General features: G+C 35.6%; 3 protein-coding genes across 8 annotated transcripts in view; 1 reads left to right on the plus strand and 2 right to left on the minus strand.

Moving 5' to 3' along the window:
* Nucleotides 1–5,448: 5,448 nt before the first annotated feature.
* tpcn3 (two pore segment channel 3) lies at nt 5,449–18,448 on the minus strand. 3 transcript variants are annotated; one of them, XM_067387975.1, is made up of 19 exons: nt 18,211–18,448; nt 17,408–17,490; nt 17,208–17,322; nt 15,930–16,058; nt 15,442–15,558; nt 14,909–15,027; nt 14,676–14,777; nt 14,383–14,509; nt 13,503–13,710; nt 13,265–13,409; nt 9,788–9,973; nt 9,622–9,686; nt 9,335–9,422; nt 9,159–9,228; nt 7,056–7,275; nt 6,846–6,936; nt 6,645–6,758; nt 6,403–6,515; nt 5,449–5,901 (listed from the first exon to the last, which is right to left on the minus strand). In XM_067387975.1, exons 1-19 carry the CDS (start codon nt 18,313–18,315, stop codon nt 5,777–5,779), a joined length of 2,322 nt encoding a protein of 773 aa, XP_067244076.1. In that variant the 5' UTR covers nt 18,316–18,448; the 3' UTR covers nt 5,449–5,776. The 3 variants fall into 3 exon arrangements, with proteins under 3 accessions (XP_067244076.1, XP_067244077.1, XP_067244078.1); XM_067387976.1 differs by lacking the exons at nt 17,208–17,322; nt 17,408–17,490; nt 18,211–18,448 and adding an exon at nt 15,641–15,717; XM_067387977.1 differs by lacking the exons at nt 17,208–17,322; nt 17,408–17,490; nt 18,211–18,448 and adding an exon at nt 15,641–15,714 and having other exon boundaries at nt 15,930–16,046.
* Nucleotides 16,067–25,332, plus strand: mala.2 (mal, T cell differentiation protein a, tandem duplicate 2). The gene is made up of 5 exons (XM_067387983.1): nt 16,067–16,621; nt 23,653–23,787; nt 24,313–24,480; nt 24,585–24,710; nt 25,025–25,332. The coding sequence occupies exons 2-5, from the start codon at nt 23,698–23,700 to the stop codon at nt 25,097–25,099; spliced, it is 459 nt and encodes a 152-aa protein (XP_067244084.1). The 5' UTR covers nt 16,067–16,621; nt 23,653–23,697; the 3' UTR covers nt 25,100–25,332.
* pgap4 (post-GPI attachment to proteins GalNAc transferase 4) overlaps nt 19,047–26,155 on the minus strand; it is a 36,440-nt gene continuing 29,331 nt past the window's right edge. The window contains exons 1-2 of one of the 4 annotated variants that reach the window (XM_067387981.1): nt 22,927–23,616; nt 19,047–21,601 (exon numbers count right to left, since the gene is read on the minus strand). In XM_067387981.1, coding sequence (XP_067244082.1) covers nt 20,243–21,433 — 1,191 coding nt within the window. In that variant the 5' untranslated portion in view covers nt 21,434–21,601; nt 22,927–23,616 and the 3' untranslated portion in view covers nt 19,047–20,242. Of the gene's footprint in view, nt 21,602–22,082; nt 22,487–22,926; nt 23,617–26,155 lie in introns of those variants that run through there. The other 3 variants (XM_067387980.1, XM_067387979.1, XM_067387982.1) reach the window with 3 other exon arrangements.

Raw genomic sequence — 26,155 nt, forward strand, 5'->3', positions numbered from 1 at the left:
CATTTTATAACACTCACTTATTCGGCTGATTTGGATGTTAAGTTTGGCTTAGGGAGGAACAAAAGCAAACTGCTGTATGCGGCAGGGCAGAATAATTGTGTTACCTTGATAATTTTGTTTTCATAGTAGTTGGAAGCCAAAATCAACTACTATTAATCGCACAGCCCTATGACAGTCTAAATGTTATACAGGCAGTGACAGGGAGGAATGATGCCTTTTACAAAAATATAAAACATTGAAATCTTGTTTGGTCCAAATTCACATGAGTTGGCAAAAGAATGTGAGCAGTGAAGAGTTTAATCACTATGCGTTGGTTTTTGAACACTGAGATACAACTGAAGTTCATCAAGCCAGCATTTCCACACCATTCATTGGCTGGATATCAATGAGCTCTTTAATCTAGCTGCAGTATATTGTTGTGACTATAACAGCCATTGTAGAAGAATGAAGCTATTCAACTTGTTTTTGTCCATTATATCTCATGCCTCACTTTCCAATTTCGCCAAAATTGTAAATTGCCATTGAGCACAACCAACTTTTTCAGCAACCTTGGTTCCGGAAGTATTTTTTTAGTATTAGTATTTATAAAAAGTCTAAGTTAAAGAGTTATAAGCCATGAACCTACGAGGTGAATCACAACATCGGACCAAAAGAAAAAGGTTCAAGATTGTGTACTTAACCGTTTTCCATGTTTAATGAAAGAACTACAATCCCATAAAGCAATGAGAATGACAAAATTGAATAAAAACTTGAGAAATAAAAAATAGTGATTTAGAGATGTTATGTATATTTACTTCAAATTATGCATATATAAGGAATGTGACAGTCTCAAATTTTCATGTAGCGATAATTGCTGAAGTTTTTATCACGGTATTCAGTATTATCACATTGGAAATTGAAATAAGTTGCGAAAGAAGTGATGTCACACTATAACAGGTTTAAAGTAAAATGTTTCAAACTGATTAAACTGCAAAAGAAAAGCACTTTGCAATAAGGTCTCATTATTTAATGTTATTTATTGCATTAACTAAGATTAAGAAATGAGCAATAGCTACATTTGTTACAGAAGGTATTATTTTTTGTTAATGTTAGTTAAAAAATATAACAAATCATTGTTTAGTTTTAGCTCAGGTCCATTAAATAATAATTGTAACCTTTGATTTAGTAATGTTATTAAAGTTTAAATAATTAATAAATGCTTTATAAGTATTTTTCATCGTCAGTAATTAATTAACATGTTAACTAATGAAGCCTTATGCCACTTAATGTTACTGAACAATAACAAATAATCAGAATATTTTCAATCATGTTGTAGTCAAGATTAAAGTATACAAGTTTGAAAATAAATAGCCTATTGAGTCTTTAAGTATTAAGTATTTGGACATTATGAATACAAAAAAATTAAATGGCTGTTTGAAGCGTTTAAAAATACTGTTAGCGCAGCTGCTTTCCGGGGTAACCGCAGCATTTCTGCAGTTCCATCAGCGCCCTCTGCTGTCAGAGAATGAACGTGCTCTTTCACTTGTTCCGCCATTTTATACGGTTGATGGGTAAAGTATACATGTATCATAAAAATTTTAATAATTCATAATAAATAATTATTCAGAGTATTTTTAAGTGCCCACGATAACAATGTCGTGCATATTCACTTATGTTGTTGTTATATTGGCACACCTAATAAATATATTTAACAACTTGGAGGGCATATAGAGATTTGGTGGAGATTTTTCTTTGAAGAATCATGGGTAGTATAGTTTTATGTGATTATTCCATTGTTTTACATGATTATTCAACAAAATCAGTTGAAATAATGTGGGCCGATGGCTTTAAAAAAGGCATATAACTCTCTTATAACTCACATTAGGTCTGTCTTTAAAGGTTTATAAGTTATCATTAAAAATCTATTCCCTTATGGGAAAATGAATGAAAATGGAGATTTTTACTTCCAGAACCAGATTATTGCACTCTATTATGACCATATTTTGAGATGATATCAAATTTTATATTGCATGAGAAACATCTTGGTAATCAGAAGAGTAAAAGGTCTGCCAATGTGTGGAAATGCTATTGCTTCATTCCCATTATAATTGGAATCCACTTTAAGCCTTAGTACAGATGAATATCCTTGATAGTTTCTACATTAGCTGCTATCTACCCTCTCCCATATGAGCGACTTACTAACAAGCAGGTTCCGAACAAACTTATGGGTGTTGTTCACGCACAGGCCGTAATGCTGGCGAAACAACTAAAGCATTCAATCGCATGGATTGTGTATCCCACTAATCTGTATATAAGCTTTTTTCTCAGTTACGTTCCAGGGGACCCATGGGATGTGAGGTTACGGTGAGCGAAAAGCAGAGGGGGTTTCATTCAGGTCACCTCAATTAACAAAGAATAATCATTTCAATTCCTCTGAATCCCAGGGAAGGGAAGCGTCAACAGCCATTTTGTGATCAAACTCTGAAAAGTGAAGTGCAGCCACATTTCCAGGAAGGGAAAAGGGGGGAACTATGAAGGACGGTGTAACTCTCTCACCATGTTCACAAATCTCTTCAATAACCTTACGTCTCTGACAAAAATCTTGCAATTGACCAATTTAGTCGACACCAAAACCCTCCTTTGCCAGCCTACAAGCCAGAAAAACAAGAGAAGAGATGGATTATACTCAGCAAGCAATTGGTTTTGAGCACTTTAAGCTGATACAACGCTTGAAATGACGTTACGGCTGTTTTGTTTTCCTTCTCTGTGCTAGTTCTCAAGGATTTGGCACATTGGTCAGTATTGGCCGATGATACAATCTCAAAACATCAGCAGCTCCTCTTTTGACTATTATGACACTCACCATCCATCTTAAGGCAAGCATGGGTCAGACAGAAACTGAATCCTTAAGGATGAATGTCACAAAGGTCAGTTTGCACTCAATGTCCCAGAGAAAGGTGATACATGCATTATTGAATCATAAGCTGATGCGCAAAAGGAAAAATGTGTCTTTGACTTGACATTACGAAAAGACATCGCCGTTACGAAAGCCCTGTGAACTGAAGAAAACACAAAACATACTGATGTGCAACACAGTGAAATGGACACAGATACATACACAAATTACAACACCAGGACACATATGGGTAGTGAGAAAGACAAGACAGTAAATACATATAATGCTTTTATAAATGCATAAATGTTGTGTTCAAAAGCACAAGGAAAGAGTGGGGGTAAGCTGTGCCAATTTTGCTTTAAGTTTTCTGAATGAGATGAGAATCATCATCCACAGGGCCATAGAAATACGAATTCACACGAATAAAAATATAAATAATTAACACATATTTTGTTTTAATGTTGCCGTCTCCCTTTCCAATGTCTTTATTTCACATTATTCACAGTTTTTTAATATGAAATAGTTCAGTGCAGTTAACTAAATGCATTTATTTTATTTATTTATTTTAAGAAACTTTAAAAACTGGAAAAACTAAAATTCTAACATATTATTCTGTGCATTTGTTTGACATAAAAACATGCAAATACTTGACATGAAAATATACTGATTTAGAATTTAAAAACAAAATCTCATTGCTTTTCTTTCAATCACAGGAAGACTTATATGATGGACCCTTTTAAAATATTTCAACACAAAAATGTGAAGTCGACACATCTTACCCCATTCTACCTTATGTCAGAAAGGTGGAGTAAAGTTTGTAGGAAATGTACACATTTTTCTTTTACAAAAAGCACTGTATAACAATTTATGGCTTACATAAGACGAACATTTCATTGCAAGCCTTACTCCAGATTATTTCACATGCTTTAGTAAAACAGTAAAAGCAAATCCCAGGTTTCAAAATATATTTGGAAGTCTCTCACCCTACCTGCCACACAGACTACGAAAAGTCAGTCCTTTCCGTCGTTTTGAAATCTTCATTTGGGACCTCACAGTGACACAAACCATCAGCTGGGACCTTTCCTAAAACCATAAACCCCCTGACTTCTGCATTTTGTTAGAGATAGTCCATCTATCAAGAAATCTGTCTACGGGTGCTAAAATTAACAGCCGTTTTACTATTAAAAAAAGCGAATTCACTGTAACTTAAAACATTCTTCAATAACACTGACAATGCACTGCAAGCCAGTGGACAACCACAAAAACACCTACTGGAAGCGTAGTTGGTTATCTAATCGTAAACATTATGTCTATAAAATAAAAAACATGCATATATAAATGACAAAAAGTCCAAGGTTAAAGCAAATATACAAATATGGCACGTGACATGTGCTCTAATTCGCCGTATAAACAAGCTCTATTGAGCATCATATTGCAAACAGCCTGACGATAGAAACTAAAAGAGTATATACATGAATAATATTCTATCCAGATATTCGATACATCCAATGAATTTTGATATATAAACGACACAGCCCTCACTAAACGCAACTGTCCGCAACATCCTTTGCGCTGGTCCGCACTGCAGCGCGTCAAACACCCATGCAGTGACTCTTTACAATCTGTAGAGGACGCTTTATGGATAAATATTCATTACGTTGCCTTACGTTCGTCTAGTACAGCTACGTGATTGGGTAATAGGCAGACGCTGCGCTAGTCAGCTAACGAATCGTACTAGGAGGAATGCTTGGCTTATGAATATTAATTACGTTCCAGGAACGTTAGCAAGCAACGTCAGCATGACTTAATTATTATTCATAAGCTATGTCTTCGTCGTAGTAGGATTTGTCATTTCGCCTCCCGGCTACACCCGTTGTCAATGTTCATTTTGTATAGTTACATAAACTACTCAACAAAACAACATTAGAGAAAATTCTCTAGATTACAAAACCATTAAAAGTTCACAAGGCCAAAATAAAGGTACCCATCCAAACCGCATCCAAACAGAACTACAGATCTCAAACTGAAGCCGATAAACAACACTGGGGGTTCAATAGGCCTGTTATTTCAGCATACGCATATAATAAGCATAGAACATCTTTTTAATTCGCCAAGAAAGGCGAAAAATATTGGCATACATGGATGCAGTTGGCTTAATTTACATTCTTACGGGGGCCGTTTTAAAATGACAGCGGTTCTCCAATAGGACATGGCCTGGCATCACAGAACCAGCCATATTGTGCCACATTGAAATTGAAATATAAGGCGCTTATTACCTGCTCATTTTCTTATGTATAGAGGCTCATAGCCTCTTTTCCCGCGTCAGGATACTCTTTAGACTTCTATCCACCATTGCTAAGGATGCTGGGTGCTCCCTGCTTTGCTCCCCGCCCGTCTGGATCCCAGCATCAGCACCACACATCACTCTTCCTCTCCGACCTCCACCACAGCGATGCTGATGCTCTACAGACGGTATTCCGCTCCCTGCCGGTGGGCTCTTGATATCACATTATATGTCGTGAATAGTGTATTTTAGTTCTTATGGGACATGTTAGGAAATCATCGAGTCTCTCTGGTATTCTTTTTTATTATTATTTGGTATGTGTACAACTTTGGTATGTGTACAAACTTTTACTCTGGTCATGTAGTATATTTTCCCAAAACAATTATTAAAAAAAGAAACACAACGATATTACATTATAATATTATAGGCCTATGTACAAACAAATATGATTACAAATGAAACTCGTTGATGACTGAAAAAAAAACAATATAAGTGGTCCACATACCAAAGTATGTATAATAAATCTTATCAAATATTGCATACATATAAAGAATCTTTGATACAAACTGTGTATTTATATATTTACAAGTTTTGGGGAGTTTATAGTTTCATGTCAGTTATACAGAGTCAAAGACAGGGTTTGAGAAGTTGATGTTTTCTGGCTCTTCCTCCTCATTGAAGTCTTCAGGACGAAGATCTGTTTCAAACATCCGCTGTAGAAGTCCATCCACAGTTCTGGATCCTGGAAAAATAAAACAAAATCCACCCTTTAATAGTAATATATATAAAAAATACTTTACAAGACTAAGAATGCACTTGAAAAATAACAAAGAAACAAAACAAAACGCAAAACAAAAACAAACCAAAAACAAAAAACAAAACAAAAAGCAAAGCAAAAAAAAAAACTAAACAAACAAACAAAAAAAAAAAACGCAAAGCAAAACAATACAAAAAGCAAAAAAAAAAATCTAAACAAAAAAGCAAAGCAAAAAACAAAGTAAAGCAAAGCAAAAAAACAACAACAAAGCAAAACAAAAAAGTAAAGCAAATGGAAAAACAAAACAATACAAAAGAAAAGCAAAGCAAAAAAAAGCAAAGCAAAATGCAAAGAAAAACAAAGCAAAACATTTAATTGCCGTTCTTTAAAACGTACTCCTTTAACAAAACTAAAAACGCATTTGACAAGACTAGACTAAAAATAAATAAAATAAACTTAAAAATTATAAAAAATAAAATAAAATACTTCTTGAAGCAATCTTGAACATGAGGGAGGGCTTCTGTTTGCCAGCTTCAGAAGAACCCAGGTCATTGTCATTGCTTTCCATTGCATCTACAAGACCTGTGTCCATACCATCCCTAACAAACACAAAACCACATAAACTTCCATTAAAACCCAAAATCAAGAGGAAAACTGCATGGACAAGCATACGTGAAACATTTTTTTATGCATCAAATAACATGATAGCAGGTCTAAATGGCACATACTGTTGAACATTAAGCTCCAGCTCCGCTATCTTTTTCTCCAGAGAAGTCTGCAGGTCACTTTTGTCAAATGTGTATTCCACCAAGAAGGCTTCCAAAATAAATGCTACAAAAATACTGGGAGGAAAATAAAAATCTCACATTATGCATATATTTCTTTCAAAGTAAAACCAAAAATAATATTTTAGTAGACTCCATTCTTACTTGATTATAATAATGACGACCACAATGTGAAAAAGGACAAAGAAAATTCTGGCTGAAACGTGTGTGACTGCTGTAAAACCGCTGGTCAACAGTGCAGCTGAGTTAAGGGAAAAGCAATGCATGAAACTTATGTGACTAGAGTTTCACACAACTGATCAAGCATTATACTCGGAGCAAAAATACATTTAGATCTGTAGTTGTAAAGGATATCATGCCACTGATTAACCACAGTGAGTTCCAGCAAGACGATGAAGGACGATATCACATTATTGAAGTTGTTCTTGCAGTAGTTGAGTTTAGCAAAAGTGGTTCCTTTAAGGAGAGGGTTTCCACAGTATTCTTGATAAGGACTTGTAGAGTTAGGTTCAAAAAAATGAACTTTTCCTTTAAATAATTCCATGCCAACCATAGCAAATATGTAATAGACCACCTGTAGGGGACAGCAGTGGATTTATAATAAAAACACAGGTATTGATTATGATAATGTTTCCCATCACAAATCACAGTTTAACATGTGGAAAGAAGGGACTGCCTCCCTTCCAATGATTAGGTCCCTGTCCTAGTATCATAACAGGAGGTCTCTGTCCTAGGATCATAATGGAAGCAAAGGGGCGGAACAATGAGACACTGTTGGCAGCATATTGAGGTGCAGTCATCTAAATGCTGCCATCAATCAAACACTGCATCCTCCCCCACACGTTTTGCACAAGGTGTCCTTGAGGCCAGGTATGGTGCAGTATAGAAGGTGAGATGGTGACAGCAACCACTCACTGCACTCCTGCCATGATGGCCCTTTTGGTTTTCATGCTTCCCCAGAGGAACACTTTTAAAAAAATTGTACTTTTATTTAAAAGCAATAACTTGTATAATGCATACAATATAGTCTGGGGTCAGTAAGAGTTTTTTTTAAAGGTGCCATGGAACATTTTTTTACAAGATGTAATATAAGTCTAAGGTGTCCCCTGAATGTGTCTGTGAAGTTTCAGCTCAAAATACCGCATAGATTTTTTTAAATTAATTGTTTTAGCTGCCTATTTTGGGGCATCATTAGATTAGATTCAGGCTGCGGTCCCTTTAATTGCTCGTGCTCTCCGCCCCCTCCCGAGCTCTTGACTCTATCATTGCATAAACAAAGTTTACACAGCTAATATAACCCTCAAAATGGATCTTTACAAAGTGTTCTTCATGCATGCTGCATGCATACGTCGGAGTATAGTATTTATTTGGATGTTTACATTTGATTCTGATTGAGTTTGATAGTGCTCTGTGGCTAACGGGCTAACATTACACACTGTTGGAGAGATTTATAAAGAATGAAGTTGTGTTTATGCATAATACAGACTGCAAGTGTTTAATAATGAAAATAGCGACGGTTCTTGTCTCCGTGAATACAGTAAGAAATTATGGTAACTTTAACCACATTTAACAGTACATTAGCAACATGCTAACTAAACATTTAGAAAGACAATTTACAAATATCACAAAAAATATCATGATATCATGGATCATGTCAGTTATTATTGCTCCATCTGCCATTTTTCGCTATTGTTCTTGCTTGCTTACCTAGTCAGATGATTCAGATGTGCACATCCAGACGTTAATACTGGCTGCTCTTGTGTAATGCCTTGAACATGAGCTGGCATATGCAAATATTGGGGGCGTACATATTAATGATCCCGACTGTTACGTACCTTTAATGGCACCTTTAATGATATATATAATATTACATATTAATTCTCTTAAGCTCACCAAGGCTGCAATTGCAATTTTGCAATTGCGAGAAAAAAAGTCAGAATTGTGAGATAAAAAAAAAGTCGCAATTATCTTTTTTTATTTTTTATTTAGTGGCGGAAACAATCTTCCATAGTTTTCTATTTTAATATATTTTAAAATTTAATTTATTTCTGTGATAGTAAAGCTGAAATTTTTAGCAGCCATCACATGATCCTTCAGAAATCATGATTTTCAGGATTCTTTTATAGAAAGTTAGAAAAAACAGCAATATTATGTACGGATTTGAAATACTGAAACATGGTTTCGACATTTCTCAGAATGCCTATTACCTATTACCTACACTTCTGTTGACTTTCTTCTGCTGAACAAAGATATATTGAAGAATGTTTCAACTTTTGTTCCTACAATGAAAGTAAATGGGATCCAAAACAACAGATAACCCCATTGACTTTTATTGTATAGACAAAACCACAAAGAAGAACGGTTTGAAGTACAGGTTTGAAATGACATGAGGCAGAGTCAATTTTGATCATTTAAAATTTTCAATGAACTAATCCTTAACAATCTTTAAATACTCACCACTATGAGTTGGCCAAAGATAAGAATAGTTGGTCCAATTTTAATAAGGGTGTTGATGATGGCTCGGAATCTGCAAAGGAAAGTTTTTAGTTTAATCTCACATGGCAAATGAGTAAAAGGCATTTTCAAGCACAGAAATCACTTGTTTGTTTTGAATTTGGCTGGAAATATCTCACCTCTTTATGGAATCCACCAAACGTATGAGTCGGAGGACTCGCAAGATAAAAACAATGTCCAAGATCTGACGACTTGTGTAACCTCCAGCTGCAAATGTCAAAATAAAGTCAACAAGATTTCTTAAAGGTATGTATATAAAACTTAACAGCTCTGATATAACACTTAGAGGAAGCAAAAATCAGTAATTCTTCTAATAAGTCCAATACACTGTGTAACAGTGATACTTAAGTATATACATAATAACCCTCAGAGTGCTTAATTTAGTTATATCCAGATGTGCACTTACAGTGTTTGAGTGCTGAGTTAATGATGGTGCCGAAGAGTGCACACACAACAATGATAGTGTCAAACCTGTAAGAGATATTTATTGAATTTGCTTTCATGTGAGCTCAGACAGATGATGTTATGTGATCAAATTCGGTGAGCCATACAAAACACAAAGTGTTCCTCACCAGTTCCAGAAATGATGTCTGGCGAAGAACGCCCGAGGCTCAGTAGAGTACAGTTTAAGAATGATCTCCAACATATAAAGAGCCAGAAAACCCCACTCAGCATTTGATACCACAGGGTTCTCCTCATCCAGACCAATGAACACAGCATTCACCAGAATAATCAGGTCATAGATATACACAAACATCCTGAAACGCACAATACAAGACAATAACAGATGACCATATGGAATGCACATGTGCAAACATGTTAAATAACATCCGTAGGATGACAAGAAATCCCACACATGGAATTCAAACAGCTTTGTTTGTTCAAAAAAAAAATAAAATACATGAATGTCTCAGTGTCAATGCAAGTTCAACTTTTGGGCCAGATTTACTAAATAGGGCGAATGTGATGAAATAAAAGCGTGATGGAGGAGGAAAGTTCTGCGGGTGATCTACTCAATGTGCACAAATTAAAAACACAGACAGACAGCTAATTTCTACAATGATCAATGCAATCTACCAAGATGATAGTGCAAATTAAAAATATTCATTCAGATAACGTCTTCCTCCGGCATTCCAAATAAATGAACAGGAGTGGAGAAAATTCTTGTCCTTCTACCATGCTTTCTGTTCTCCATGGTGCTTCCTCTTAGCAGCAACTAAAGCTGCTTTTCCACCATCCGGCCAAACCATTCTCACTGCTTAACTGTTCCATTCTGTGCCGATCCAGCCCAGCTGGTACGGATATGGTTTCATTTTCCACAGTGGGGCTGATAACAGAGCTATTTGGAATGTAATACAAATACGTCAGTTGTTGCCTTGTTTTAATATGTGACCTGATCCAGCAAAATGAGTCACAGTGACCCAAATTTCAAAATTGAGATTTTGGTATCAATAGAAAGATGAGACAATAAGCTTTAAAATGATATTCTAGTCAAAGTCATACCTTGAATCGTTTTAAAGATATACCCATTTGAATTATGGTCGTCTGCCCTCTTTTTCCAATTGAAAACCTGAGAAAAACGCTTTTAAAGTTTTTTGCCCGTTTTTTTGTTGATATCTTTCAAAATCCATTGTATTTAAAGGGATAAACTATTTATTTTACAGCTTAATTTGACCAAAGACACATATATATATATAAATGCTATTAAACCAGGCTGAAGCTCAAATTATTTTAAAGTATTTATTTGAATTCATATTTTATAAGGCACTTTTACAAAGATTTACTAAAATCAGAAAGATTGAACAGAGGCGCTACATTTTTGCTTGAGACAGAGGGTGTGTGTGTGTGTGTGTGTGTGTGTGTGTGTGTGTGTGTGTGTGTGTGTGCGTGAGAGAGAGAGAGAGAGAGAGAGAGAGAGAGAGAGAGAGAGAGAGAGAGAGAAAGTGAGAGCAGCAGAGCTTAGGTTAGCAGCCTCCAGTGAGTTTAAAGCTTTGGCCACTTTTTTCTCTTGACAGCGACATTTCTTAAATATTATTAATAAACAGAACTAACTTACACACAGTATACTACACTACACTATACATAATACAGTACTCAACTTGAATCTTTCTGAGGAGATCTACTAGCTTGTTTACACAGAGCGCACGCTAGTCTGACAGGAGAATGGCTGGACCAATCGCGTGCCTGTCAGTCGAAACGGGGCTTCCCATTGATAAAAATCAGCGTTTATGTCAGTGTGTTTACATTTCTAAGCTTTTTAATTGGTTCTATACAACGTGTAACACCATATTTGGAAAGCAGAGATAGTGACGTTTCAGGGGATACCGGGACATGCTCATAACTAAAGGAGGAGTTGAGAAGTTCATTTCCAGCGAATTTAGTAAAACCATGTCAAATTTAATAGCCATTTAAATACCTTTACTCAATTATTTGGACTACGAAACTTTTGGAGATTATTTTTGAAAGTCTGTTCTTTGAAATTAGCTTTAAAAAAAAACTAGAAAAATAAAAAAAAATAGAACGTTGTGACTTCCGACTCATTCCGTCACATATTATTATTAACTTTGCTCAAATCGGACACTTGGCCAGATACAGAGAAACTGGTAGGCAGGTAACAGACAAGTGACCAGTCCTGAGTGGCAATCGTGCCGTGCCGAACCAAGCCTAAGCTGAAAGATAACTGGAACCTTTCCTTACTGTTCTTAGAACTATTTGGCCCGACAGTGGAACAGCGGCTTATCACAGTCATGTCTCATGTCAAGCGCAAAATGGGTTAATACATGCTTTTTTGCGTATTAAAGGATTAGTTAACTTCAGAATTAAAATTTCCTGATAATTTACTCACCCCAGTGTCATCCAGGATGTTTATATCTTTCTTTCTTCTGTCGAAAACAAGTTTTCTTAGGAAAACTTTCTAGAATTTTTCTCCATATAGTTGACTTCAACAGTTACCAACGGGTTAAAGGTCCAAATTGCAGTTTCAATGCAGCTCCAAAGGGCTCTACACGATCCCAGCTGAGGAATAAGGGCTCTGCAATATTCCACACATTACATAATCATGTTGGAAAGGTCAAGCGTGACGTAGGTGGAAGTACCGAGCAAGTGTTTACAAATCAAACGTGCAAAGAGTCAAGTGGCCTTTACCAAAAAAAAAAAAAAATTAAAAAATTAAAACAATGATGTCGGATTATTTTGAAGTTGGAGGAGAAAATGAGATGGAGTTTTTCACCCTACCACGGTGCTTCTGCCTACGTCACGCGTGATCTTTCCAACATGATTACGTAATGCGTGGAATAGGGCTGGGCGATATATCGCATGCGATTGTCTCTGGCATTTCGTCAGTAAAGCCGGTTCCCTGATTGCCGCTAAATCGCCATCACCTGCTTTCAAATGGAGCGGCATACATTATCACAGATGAATCGCTCCATTTGAAAGCAGGTGATGCCGATTTAGCGGCAATCAGGGAACCGGCTTTACTGACGAAATGCGCGTGACAATCGCATGCGATATATCGCCCAGCCCTAGCGTGGAATATTGCAGAGCTAGTGCAAGATGAGCATTTGTGGTTTTAAAATATATAATTGTTTTGTTTTTTTAGAAAATAATAATTGTTTCACTAGATAAGACCCTTATTCCTCATCTGGGATCAAGTAGAGCCCTTTGAAGCTTCAGTCTGGACCTTGCTGATGTCCACTATATGGAGAAAAATCCTGGAATGTTTTTCTCAAAAAACTTAATTTCTTTTCGACTGAAGAAAGAAACACAAACATCTTGGATGACATGGGGTGAGTAAATTATCAGGAACTTTTAATATAATCCTTTAAATAAAGGCACAAATACTAAATTGACTACCACAAGCCATCTGAAAGGAAAACTCCTATAAATGCATATGCAATAAACTCAGCCGCAAGAATGACAGTCCACGCCTTTTCATCGCTAATTTTTCACTGTGTGTCTTTATTAAATCTTGACAGTAGTTTTTTTAATGCCAGAAGATGGTTTGTGCTGATGCAAGCCGTTAGTAAATTTGTCCCTTTGTGTCCACATACCTGTGATGAACCATGTAGCGAATGAATCTGCTGGCCGAGGAATTATACAGAGAGGGGAAACAGATTTGAATGGGGTGCGCCTGTGACTTCACTGTGATCACCTGGATACTCAGAAGATCAGCCAGCTGGACAAATGCAAACTTTCCTGATCAGAAAAAAGAAAATTAAGAGGGAAAAAAGAGAAAAATTCAATAAAACTGAAGTTAAATATGAAATATGAAAGAAAAACCTGTCTGACCTATGTGTCCTTTATTCTGATCATCTAAAACACTCCAGAGCAGTTCCCGGTGAGCAATACTGATATTCGGCTTGACGAGTTTAACCAGTTGGTTCCATTTGGCCTGGGTCACCACAGGCTCCCCACCTTCACCCCGGGTCTCCTGAAGCAAAGAAAAGGCACGGCACATCTTATATCTTCTGGCCTTCACCAGCTGCCGCACTTCCTCCTAGAAAACATGAAAGAAATCAAGTCAGTGTTCCAATACAGCTAGATAGATAGCTAGATGTATTTTACTGGACTGAACAATAATATATATATAAAGAGGACATATAATGCCCTTTTACAAAGTCTTAATTTTGTTTTGGGGGTCTACTAGAATAGGTTCTCATGCTTAAATGTTCAAATAACACTTTATTTTTAACATATTTTACATCATTGCAGCACCTCTCTTACCAGTCTGTCAGTAACACTTTATTTAGTTCCTGTCTCTGTGAAGCCCCTCCATCTAAAATGCTCAGTGTGCTTTGATTGGTCAGCTGGACCAATGTGCTGGGATTTGTCAACCACTTCAATTGCATTTGACATGTATGTGAGCAGAAGAAAACTCAAGACTACAATCGAGGTGTTTCATGGAGTTCAGAAACAGTGCTTACTGATATAGAGATTAACTCCTTTTGGAGTGACTTGTAACTTTGTGGATCTTTTTCATGCTCAAAAAGCAACATTACACACTAAAAAAAAAAGCATAATACGTCCTATTTAATTTAAAAATTAACTAATCAATAATATTAATTTTAATATTATTTATTATAATATTAATTTTAAATAAATATTATTTTATTTTAAAATACATATTTCTGTAAAAAGGTGCATGCTGACATGAAAAAGATGCAAATACCTTCAGGTACTTTTTGTAGTTATTGTAAACGACAGCCAGAAAGAAGGACATGAAGGTATAGGTGTTGATAACAATATATAGAATGAAGAAAATAGTGAAGAAAACACTGTAGTTGTATGCCGGCATCCTACAAAGAAAGCATAAAAATATCAAAGCATTTGCATTGTGAACAGTGCAAGCTTAAAGCATATTATGGGTAACTGAAATCTTTTACATGGCTGAATATACAATTGCCCACTATTGAAAGATTCACAAAAGAAGCTTAAAAAGGAGAAAAATAGCTAAAGACTTACATGACATCAGGGCTATTAGCAGTGGTCACCAAAACATACAGATCGAAAACAATATCCAAATAGTCTGTGAAATATGGAGAACCATCAATGGTAAAAAGGCCCCTGGGAAAAAGAAAGGGGGGAAAAAGATATGATAAGCAGCTTAACCAGTTATTTAAACTATTTTTCAATGGAGACAGCTGAGATGAATGGAAAACAGAGGTATAAATGGATGATACTGTATTTAGTTTTACCTTTTCCCAAACAATTTAAGAGCCATGAGAGAAAAGACCAACACGCTGAACATGAATAAAAGAAAAACATAGAAGATCTGAGGCAGTGCATTCCGAATACTCCTGAACGCCCTCCGCAGCTACAGACAAAAACAGAGGAATAAAAAGGAAATGAGTCTGGAGGAGAGACATTTGTGCCCTATGGGCATACTGTACACTACCATTCAAAAGTTTGGGGTCGGTAAAAATATTGAAATGTTATTTCAAAGTCTCTCATGCTGAGCAAGGCTGCATTTATTTGATCCAAAAATACAGTAAAAACTGTAATATTGTGAAATATTATTACAATTTAAAATCATACTGAGGCCAAACTTTTGAATGGTAGTGTATGCTTTTGCCAAATCAAGGACTAGAGTAACTGACAGGGAACTTAAAAATCACTGACAACATTTCATGGCAAAATTGTCTGAATGAACATCATCAAATCATTAAAAAAAAAATCATAAATCATATACATTTATTTGTTTATTGTGTTTTGATTGTGGTTTTCTTACTTGTCGTCCCTCTGTAACATTGACTAACAGAAGTGGTCTTAAGACCCTTGACCATCGGATGGCAAAGTAGCCTAATGTTTTCAGAGCCCCATATATAGTCAAATCTATGAAAGAGAGCTGTGAGGTAAAGAAAGATAATGAAACAACAATACAGTGACATTCAAAATGTCCAGTTATGCAAGTCAGTTTCACCACACACATAAACTGCTCTGCCTGACACTAAATGTCTACTCATAGTCATTGAACGCCACATTTCCTGGTGATCCTGAAGAACTGCTGAAAACGACAAAACACGGGCTAAAGTTCATTTCACAACATTGTTACGAGCACATTCTCAGCACTTTCACATGTTTGTATAGACAGAATGCTTTACTGGTATTAGAATATTACATAATTAACACAAGATAAAAGTGATTATGTACCTGTAAAAAAGACTGAAATTGATTCATTTCATATTTACAATGTGAAACTATGGATTAGAGACCTACCGTTACAATGATTATGATGCAGATATTTTTGGGATCCTTCCAGAATTTATCCTTTGGAATGACTTTGGCATAGTGTACTATCCGCACAGTAAATGCAGAGAGACATACAATTTCAATTGTAGAAGTTGCCTATAAAACACACACATGTTGGGTTTTCATGTTTTATGGAGACATTCCATAGACATTCCATGTTTTGCATTTTTAGATTTTAAAAAAAACATCATTTAGTATGATTTATAAGCTGTTTTCCTCATTAGGACCAAAAATTGTCCTTACAAGGACAAGGATTTTTGGATATTATCATTTTTGGGGGGACATTTTGTCCTCATGGTATACCTGAATATCACACACACACACACACACACACACACACATACACAGTGCGTTATATCATTTGACTACACAATTGTTTCTTAACTAAGATTTTAATCTAAGGTTACTTCGCAGGTCTCCAGTTGCCAAATGGCTTGGCTGTGAACATCTGTCCTTACCACAATCAGATGGGCTACAAATAAATGGTGTGAACATTGACACATAAAAACTGCATCTAAATCTCTTCTTAATTATTCTTCACTGGAAAGTGTTTCAATGAAACAGCTGCTCTTCAATGAACATGAGTCTCCAGGAAATATCCCATTGTGTCTTATGAAGGGTTGGCTTGGATTCCAGGATGTCATAAAAGCAGCAAGCAAGTAAAAAAGGTTCAATGGTTTTCTATGTAGAACCCTAGAGTTCTTGACTCAATTTTAAATAACACCTTAAACCAAAAAGGTTCTATAGAATGAGAAATGTCTTAAGGTTCTATATACCTGCAGAACCTTTTCTTCTTAGAGAGTAGTTTGTTGCTAATCGAATTATGCATTTGTAGAACATATTGGAAATTCAATCAGTGTTACAGTATAACTGTCTAGGATGTTTTCCCTGCTCACACAACCATATAAATAACTTTAACCCTAATTTTTTCATTTCAAAATCTAGAGCTTAATGCATTATACACATGTTTTGTGGTTAAATAGGCTTTTTTTTCAAACATCACATGAACAAACAGGAAAACAGGTCTCATTGCATCCACTTGTAGGGGAAAGTGTTAACAGCAGCATGAACTGATGGCGATATCTATGGACTTGTAAGATAATCATACAGAGAGCATTTAGGAAATATTCAACCACCAATTCATAAATCTACACAAAGGTCTGAAACGCAATACAAATGTGATCAATGATTAAACCACTGCTTTGCTGAACAATTTTTAAATATGAGTTATATTTCCATACGTACCCATACAGGAAGTGGCACAACTGCAGGATCCTCAAAGAGAGCCAGAGCAAGATTTATGATAATGAACACATATACCAGCATTTGCATGAACCAGTGATTGTACAACAGGTACAGCCTGTGGAATATTTCACAGATTTTATAATACACAACCTAGTAATAGTCAATGTTATATAAATGATTGCTGGAAAGTGATCTCTTACCTCACAGCCTGTGGTGAAGTGTCAAAAAAGATGTTCCTGTTATACTGGGCATCTGACACATAGACAGTGGCAAGGTCGAATTTCTAAAGCCCCATCAGCGAATATCAGAGACCAAGAAGATAGAATAATCAAAATCAGTATGATAGGTCAATTTTAATCACTTTCCACCTTTCCTTTTTCATTTTAAATGAGATGCACTTGGTGTGACAAATGGACTTGAAGTACAAATAATTAATACAGTCTCTAAATTAACATATGGCGTCATAAAACTTGTATAAATAGAAATTACTAAATCAAATACTTTGCAAAAGCTGTAAAAAGTACAGAGTACGACTTACCAAAACTATTTGAGGCTTTAACCTCCCTCCCACGCCACACTATTCCCTCAAAACGCTTTGAAATGTTTATTTCTCTAAACAGTTTAGTCCATGCAAAATTGAATTTGTATGGCATAACAATTCATTTCTCAAACTATTAACAGGTAAAGATCTTTTAAAATGTTTGTCAAATGTTTCCAGTGCTTCAGTTGACACTTTCTTGACAAACAAGGAGGCAACATTTTCCAGTGCTTTCTTGACAAACAGGACACCAGATGTTTCTCCTATTCCATAAAACGATCCAGATTTAAAAAGGTTGAAGAGACTTTCTATTCGACTTAATAAACCAAACAATCATCTCTTAGAATCAGAGTGCCATCTATTAGCTTGAACTTATTTATATATAAACCCATCTGTTTAGATTTTGACATTTTGCGGCTTATTGATGAGTACAGGTTTCAAGAGCACTATATCCACGACACATACCTCTGTCATCCCATCTGAAACGTTACTGGAAACAATATTTCCTCCATTGGTTAAACCTTCATCCTTTGCTAAAGAATGGCACTTTGGTTTTTCGGTCTCAGACATTTTCTCAATCCCTCAACTTTTCCCTGTCCTTACACAGCAGATACATCCAGTTCGCAGGAAATCCCGTCTCAAAAAAGTTTATCTTGCAAAACGAAGCGAATTTACTAATCATAGTATGGCGAAGGCCTCTCTATTATTAATTCATGATCCACGCCTTCGTATGTGGAAAATGGCCGAGCAACGTCAGCGTGGCCATATTAATATTTAGTAGAGAAGCCATCTCACCAACCAACCTGAGCATAGTCTCATTAACATAAAGAAGCACAGCCTTCATTGGAAATAAGCCTTGCGTTGATAGGATGAACACCCTATCTAATTAATATTCATAAGATAAGACGTCGCCATAGTAGGATTCGATGGGTTAAATGCCGTATATTAGGAACGCGTGTTACATACTTTAACCTCCAAACAAACAGTTCTGGGGCAAACTATATAAATTGTATGGAACAGCAAGAGTATATATTGTTATACTATTTCTTTAAACAGAGTTTGCAATGCTGTGTATTTTGACCAGTCATGTGACTGAATGCAGCGGAAACAGCGGAGAAGAGCCACAGAAGACCAAAGAGGTTTATAGGGACGTCGACTTGAAGAAAACACCCTGACGACTGTTATGATTAACCCATTGTTCTCTTTTGCTTACCTCAACACAAGAGGAACATTACAGATTCGTATAATTTAATGTTGAACGTTTTTCAGTAAGATATAACTTTATAAAATAAACAGTGAAAGAGCATGGACCACAAAAAGAAACAACTGTAAAACTTTATTATATTTTACCAAAAGTGATTCCTTAAAATGCCATTGAGTGAAAGAACAATACAAATGTATACAATCTCCTTTTAAAAAAATATTTTTCTTAGCATAATCCTTTACTGTTCATGTTGAATATAAAGAAAAAATATGAATATGATTTGAAATGATGAAAATGTTTTAACTTAATTTCAAAGTGTTTAAATGTGCAAATTTGTCTTTAATTTGTAGTTATAATTATAAAATCATTTTCATAACCCTATCACTGTAAAAAAAAAAAAAAAAAAAATGTTGGTTTAACTTAAAAATTTAAGTTGCCTTAAAATTTTGAGTTCAATGAAATTAAAAATTTGAGTTAATACAATGAAGGTGATTGGGTTAATCAACAGAAACTCAAAAGTGTTTTCTGAACCACATTAATTATCTAAGTTGATATGACAAGAAAAACTTGTTTGACTGTAAAACTTTATTATATTTTACCAAAAGTGATTCTATAAATGCCATTGAGTGAAAGAACAATACAAATGTAAACAATCTCCTTTAAAAAAAATATATATATATTTCTTAGGACAATCCTTTACTGTTCATGTTGAATATAAAGAAAAATAAAAATATGATTTGAAATTATGACAATTTTTTAACTTAATTTCAAAGTGTTTAAATGTGCAAATTTGGCTTTAATTTGTAGTTATAGATATAATTTTCATAACCCTATCACTGTTAAAAAAAACTTAAACTTAAAAACTTAAAAATGAAAGTTGCCTTAAAATTGAGTTCATTGAAATTAAAAATTTTAGTTAATACAATGAAGGTGATTGGTTTAATCAACAGAAACTCAAAAGTGTTTTCTGAACCACATGAATCATCTAAGTTGATATGACAAAAGAAAAAACGTGATAACAAATAATGAAAATATTTTTTACAGTGTAGGAATTCCCTTCTGAAGCCAAAATCCATTTTTATGCATTGTAAACTGACAAATGTTGATTAAAAACAGTTTTTCCATACATCAGGCAAATGGTTTCACAACTTCAAAAAAAGTTTTTGACTAACGTCCAGCTGTGACTTCTTAAAAGATATTCACCTTTCAGCCAAAAAATGTAAATTCCCATTTACAAACAGTGCCTAAAATGGGCTTTATATTCAACGTCTGTAAGAAAGAAACATTCTGATGTCAAATTAATTTTGGTAGAAAAGGGTTTATCCTGATGGAGGAGTAAGCTCCGATATGCTTGATGATATTGGGTTCAACGCTGTGTGCCTTCTCACCTGGCTTCGACCTGGCTATCTTGTACAGTACCATGTCTTTTGCATTACCCTGAGCACAGACTACATGGTCCAGGTATTCGGCGACTCGGATGGAGGCATTACCTGGGTACAGCATAGCAGGGGTGCAGCATTCAGTGGCAGGAGACACAGCATACAGCTGGGGTGAGAGCCGTCTGATCTCCAGCAGATAGTGCCTCCCTGCCAGCTCAGCCACTGCCATTATGTAGAGAGTTAGAAAGAGAAGATGAAGAGGTGAAAAGGTAAAAGAAAGAGGTGTACAGTGAGAAAACAAGAGGAGGAGGATTGTAGCCCCAAACAGGCCGAGACCTATCCATTCAAGAATGCGATACGGCTCCGGGTTCCAGTATCCCTGCAGACGTTCCGGATGGTAGAGCTTGATGTATAAAGTGTTGCGGGCAAATCTACGCGAGAGTAAGTTTTTAATCAACGGAAAGAAATCGGTCTCGGGAAGTGCATCATCCTCTAGGACAACGGTGTTTTTTGGCCTCATCAGGTCCCATCCTTTCCGCAGGCAGTAGACGTAATCTCTTTTCTCCTTCTCGAAGATGTTGCCCACGTCTTTGCTATTCCATTTCTCATCTGGAGAAGGTCTAACAACCAAAAACTGTTTCTCCAGAAGCAAAGCATCCTCGTTCAAAGCAGGACCACTTTCGACATCACAGAGCATGACCTCAGCGCATGGTTTATCACCACACGCCTTAAGGAGCGATTTGAGCTGTTGTGCCACCTGTAACAGGTAGTGGTAGTCCTTTCCCTCTGATCTCCTGGCTGTCACAATAGTGACCAGGAGATCTGGTTCCTTAGCATCTGTTTCCAATGGGTCCTTAAGGCTTTTCATAGAGGCAGCACTCTCCCAGAAATGCAGGGCCTCCTGACCTCTCTTGTAGCTTTTTTGTAGTGAGGCATCGCTTAGTGAGTCAAGATAGACATTCTTTAAAAAATAATGCGAGTAGAGTACACGTTGGCAGAATATAGGCAATATCACTCCAAAGGTTAAAACACACAAAATCAGCCCTTGAGCTACTGGGCTTGAACAACGAAAGTGCTTGCTGGTACAAGTCCCCCATCGAGGCATCTGTGTCCGTTTCAACTGAGGTCACAATTCACTTCTGTGACAGTTCACTTCAGTGCTGAGATGACGGATATGTTGCACAAGTGGAGGGATGGGGTGGTTGATCCAGATTTAAGCCAATGTGCAGTAAAAGTCACTTAAATATGCTTCAGAGATATTTCCAACTTGTATCTGTAGACAATAGAGATATATGGAGTCATAATCTTATTTTTCTTGTAAATAAAATATTAAATGTGATTTTAAAAAAATGTTTGGGTCAGTCCATACATTGTTTTGAAAAGAAGATTTTAATAGGTAAATTAAAGTAAACCCTACATAAATATAATTTAAAATATGTATAAATACTTAAAATACTGTCAAAATATTATGTACAGTATGTATTGAGAATAAATAAAAAATAAAAATAAAAATACACGCATTTGTTTCCAATATGTGTGTATAATTGAATTTGTGTAATAGGACAAAAAACATTTATGTACTTGACTTTTTTATATGTTATGAAAAATGTTTATTGATGTCCGTTTTTAATATTAATATATAGTATTGCGACGCTTTTCATGAAAAAAACGGTGAAAAAAAGGTAAGTTAGATGTAAAGGCGGTGTGTGTTGTAGAAAGCACGATAAACAGTTGATCATAACAAGAAAACAAACCCGGAAGAATCTTGTTCATCAGTTTGTAAACGGCCAGTGAAGTAAAACAAAGGGGAAAAAAACTATTTCAGCATTTCTACCTCTCAGACTGTGGATGTTTAGCACCCAGCGACTTGACGACAGCAACCGAAACCAAAAAGCACGTCAAACATCAGTCTGACTCTTCACTACCTACGTACAAACGTGCTACGTGCCATATCGATTACGCCGAGTTCGTATTACTGTAACACATGGACAAAATGCGCATTCAATTAACGGTGAAGCAATATTAACCGCTTCTTAAAGGGTAGGACATTGAATGAATCCTGGGCACAACTGATACCTCATAAAGCTGAATCTTCCACTGATTCAAATTTAAAATTTTGTAAGTATTTAAAAAAAAAAAAAAAAAAAAATCGTAGCTGGAACTCCAAACATTACTGTGATTGGTTCATCGTAGCCACCGCTGAGTAAAGTAACAGAAGCCACGCCTTCAAGCGCTGTAATTACCACACCAGACACTAGATGGTAGTGTGAGGTAAAAGAAGTGAACCATCCGATGCGTAGGGCAGGGTGAATATTCAAAAGAAACATTTTGATAGATTGAGATTAGTGAAAGTACGCAGATAAAAAAGTAAACTGTGCAATATGTAAGTTTCGTGACTGATTCACCAGTAGCCTAAATATAATCAGACCATCAAATGTAAGTTTGAAAGTAAGTCTGAAAATGTTTTAATTTGAGTAACATCATCGCAGTGCATTTCAACATTATCATCTCAATAAGTACATAAAGAATAGAAATCACCTACTCAGAACTTTTAAAGGGTTAGTTCACCCAAAAATGAAAATTATGTTTATTACTCACCCTCATGCCATTCCAGACCCGTAAGACCTTCGTTCGAATTCAGAACACAAATTAAGATATTTTTGTTCAAATCCAATAACTCAGTTATGCCTGCATAGCCAGCAATGACAAACTGCAAACAATTAAGATCTCTCATTCGTCACTCAAAAAGTATGAAACTGAATCCTAAGTCATGCTCTGACACGCACAATGTTCACCTGTGTTCTGGTGATTAAACACGAGGAAATCTAACACACCCGTGTAATCTGATAGACTTCTTATTAGAAAGCATGTTTCAAGGACACATTTTTCAATGTTTAATTTTGCTAATAGTCTTCGACATAGCCTTCCACAAGGTGTTTGACTGTCAACATGGCAATTGTTGAGATAAAAATCTTTTGCTTAGTTTATTGTTCCCATATTTTGCATTGACATTAATCACCATGAATTGATTAACTGGTTAAATTAGAACATACAGTAAGATGTTGTTGTTGTAGGCCTATCATAAAACATTAGAAGAAAGTGGTCATGGTCATTTTAAAGACAACAACCAACAACACTGTCAAATGTGCATTGGTAGCTTTGAGAATGACTTGTAAACAAGTGTTGACTTTGACACACAAATGGCCAGAAAACAAACAGGGAGAGTGGAGTGCACAGGGTGGGTCCTCATGGAATGCATCAAGATGAACAGGTCTGTCCAGTGTATTTCAGCCTCTTTAATAAAGCACATCATCCCCATTTCAGCACATTCAGTTTACCTGTGCTGAGAGGACACTCAGGTGAGCACACATGGCATCCAATACAGGGCAAATGGGTTACCTGCCCAGCGGAGGGGCCATTTTCTGCACCATTCCTGACATCCTTTACCTACCAGAGCTTGTGAGTTGATTTTAATTAATGAAACTGAAATGTTAAACATTAGCTATTGAATTTTTGTTAATTAATCAACAATAAGTCTAGCTTCCTTATTTATTCAAATTAATTTTATTGATCAGTCATTTAAAAAAGAAAACAAATAACAGAAAATGTATACAATTATGAAAAATACTGTTTATCTTAATTTTATACTGTTAAATCCAAGTTATTTAAAGTGATTTGATTCTATGTTTTAAGTGATTACATACATAAAAAGTAAGCAAATCTGTCATCTTCAAACATTTTAAAATGTCAGAAATATTTTTATTCTACTTTATTTAAGTCATTATTTTCTCTTACATCCAGTTTACAGTTTGATATCCGTTTAATATTGCAGGAAAAGTTTTAAAACAATTCATAATTTGCTTATGTTTACAGGGGAAAGAGTAATTTCAAATTTTTCATTTATTGGAATATGCGTTACTATATTTTCTTGTACAAAAACAAAACTATCTGGAAGCTCACTCTTTCATTATGTTTATCTCTCAGGTCTTTGGCGGTTTGGTTTTGAGTCTGGTAGCATCTACATTAGTCGATCCTCCCAATCCCCAGGCTTATGTGATTTCTGTGGCAATTTTCTGTTTCATCGTGTCATTCCTCTGGTTGATGGTCTTTGCCTGTGGATCTCATCGTAACAAAAGCTCTTGGGCGAGCGCGGTAGGTTCATAATCTCTTTTTTTCCGCCTTCTCTCTCTCTTTTACTTCCTCTCTCCACATGAAGACATTATTAATATACATTTTCTTCATTTTTTTCTCCACAGGATGTAGCATACCATGCATTTGCAGCACTCCTCTATCTCAGTGCTTCTGTGCTTCTAGCTTGGATTACCATTTTGTATTCTTTGGCAGGTAGCAGTATGAATTACAAGCTGAATATAGCTGCTGTGGTGAGTCCCTCTATAGCCAAAAATTAAGTTCCAAATCTAGTCATTAGACACTAATATAGTAAGAAGATATTGGTGAAATCTGTGGCGAAAAAAACATGACAAAGCGTTCAGCAGATGTTCTGAATAATCTTGTATAATTAGATTACTAAACATGTAACCTCATTCAGGTAACCTAAAATGTGCTTTGTGTGGAAACAAATAACTTATTTAATATGAAATCAACTTGACTACATTAGATTACACCATTTTAAAGAAGCAACTGCACATGTTTCCTGTTGAAGTGTATAAGTGACTATTTGTCTCTTTAATTTCAGGTGTTTTCCTTTTTCACCACTCTACTGTATGTCATCCACACCATTTTCTCAGCCATCCGATGGAAATCCTTCTAAAACATCTGCACACAACCTGCTTTACTCATATGATTGTCTCATTAAGCAAAGTTATTACACAAATGTCATTTAGTGCATCAGTAATAATTCATGTGATAATGTATCGACTGTCCAGTCTTATTGTGTTGTTCTATAACTATACAGACTATTTTTTTAAAAACACTTTTCACTGGTATTTTTTTGTAAATTAGTCTATGTATAAATTATTGTAATTACTGTATGACTTAACTAATAAAAGAGATTATAAACAATATGTGCAGTATATTTTCTTGTGTGCCACTGGATATGTGTCCCTAGGGTTTTATTATGAACCAGATAATTGGTCTTTATTTTTAAATACAAGGATAGGAAGATCTTCTGGAATGAATCACTTGCTTTTATAGCTTTCTGCCAGTGTAATGTACCATAAAACTAGATTTTTTATTTTCTGGAAAAAAAAAAAAGTTGCTAAGGTTTTTGGAGTGGTCTTTAGCATGATCCTATAGACATTATGCACCTGAGCAATAAGCACATAAGCCATCTTTGGAATTTTTTCTTTGAACTTCTTTATAGACCTTATGCAGCCCCGCCCTATAGAGGAAAACATATGAAAAAAATATGGTGGTGGAAAAAAATAATAAGTCAATGCATTTACGTTCTCTCGCAAACGATTTCTGGCATCATGGAAAAAAGTTTCTAAATGTTTGGTATTAGCGTGGATGCTTACAGGTCAAAAAGACCTCTACAAAAAATGTAGAGATTTTATGCCCATTTTAATGGGTGAACACAAACTGCACAATTTGAGATATTATTCAGTTATGTTTACCTTAGCAAAGCACCACATATAATGTGGTCATGGATAAGTTATGACAGTAAACAAACCCAGTAACCAGAGTAATGAAGTGTAGATGTAATCGCAGCATTTCAGTAATGTGTAATTGTAGTCTGTGTATTTTGGTGTGTCTTTCTGTTCCTTAAAGCATGTGGTGTGTCTGTTGTTGTCTTTAAACTGACTTTCTTGCTTTTCTAGAACTGGTTTAACCTGTTCTTAATGGGTTCAGTATAAGAAGATACAGG

This window comes from Chanodichthys erythropterus, chromosome 6, assembly GCF_024489055.1.
Source record: "Chanodichthys erythropterus isolate Z2021 chromosome 6, ASM2448905v1, whole genome shotgun sequence".
NCBI lineage: Eukaryota > Metazoa > Chordata > Actinopteri > Cypriniformes > Xenocyprididae > Chanodichthys > Chanodichthys erythropterus.

Bases quoted from the DNA above. Each gene is read 5' to 3' on its own strand.
- mala.2 (XM_067387983.1), top strand. From the start codon at position 23,698: ATGGCATCCAATACAGGGCAAATGGGTTACCTGCCCAGCGGAGGGGCC. The intron at 23,788-24,312 runs GTGAGTTGATTT...TTTATCTCTCAG, and splicing joins TCCTTTACCTACCAGAGCTT to GTCTTTGGCGGTTTGGTTTT. The intron at 24,711-25,024 runs GTGAGTCCCTCT...CTTTAATTTCAG, and splicing joins AGCTGAATATAGCTGCTGTG to GTGTTTTCCTTTTTCACCAC.
- tpcn3 (XM_067387975.1), bottom strand. From the start codon at position 18,315: ATGTCTGAGACCGAAAAACCAAAGTGCCATTCTTTAGCAAAGGATGAA. The intron at 9,974-13,264 runs GTATGTGGACAC...TGTGCGTTTCAG, and splicing joins CGCTACATGGTTCATCACAG to GATGTTTGTGTATATCTATG. The intron at 7,276-9,158 runs GTGAGTATTTAA...TGTCCCCTACAG, and splicing joins TCTTTGGCCAACTCATAGTG to GTGGTCTATTACATATTTGC.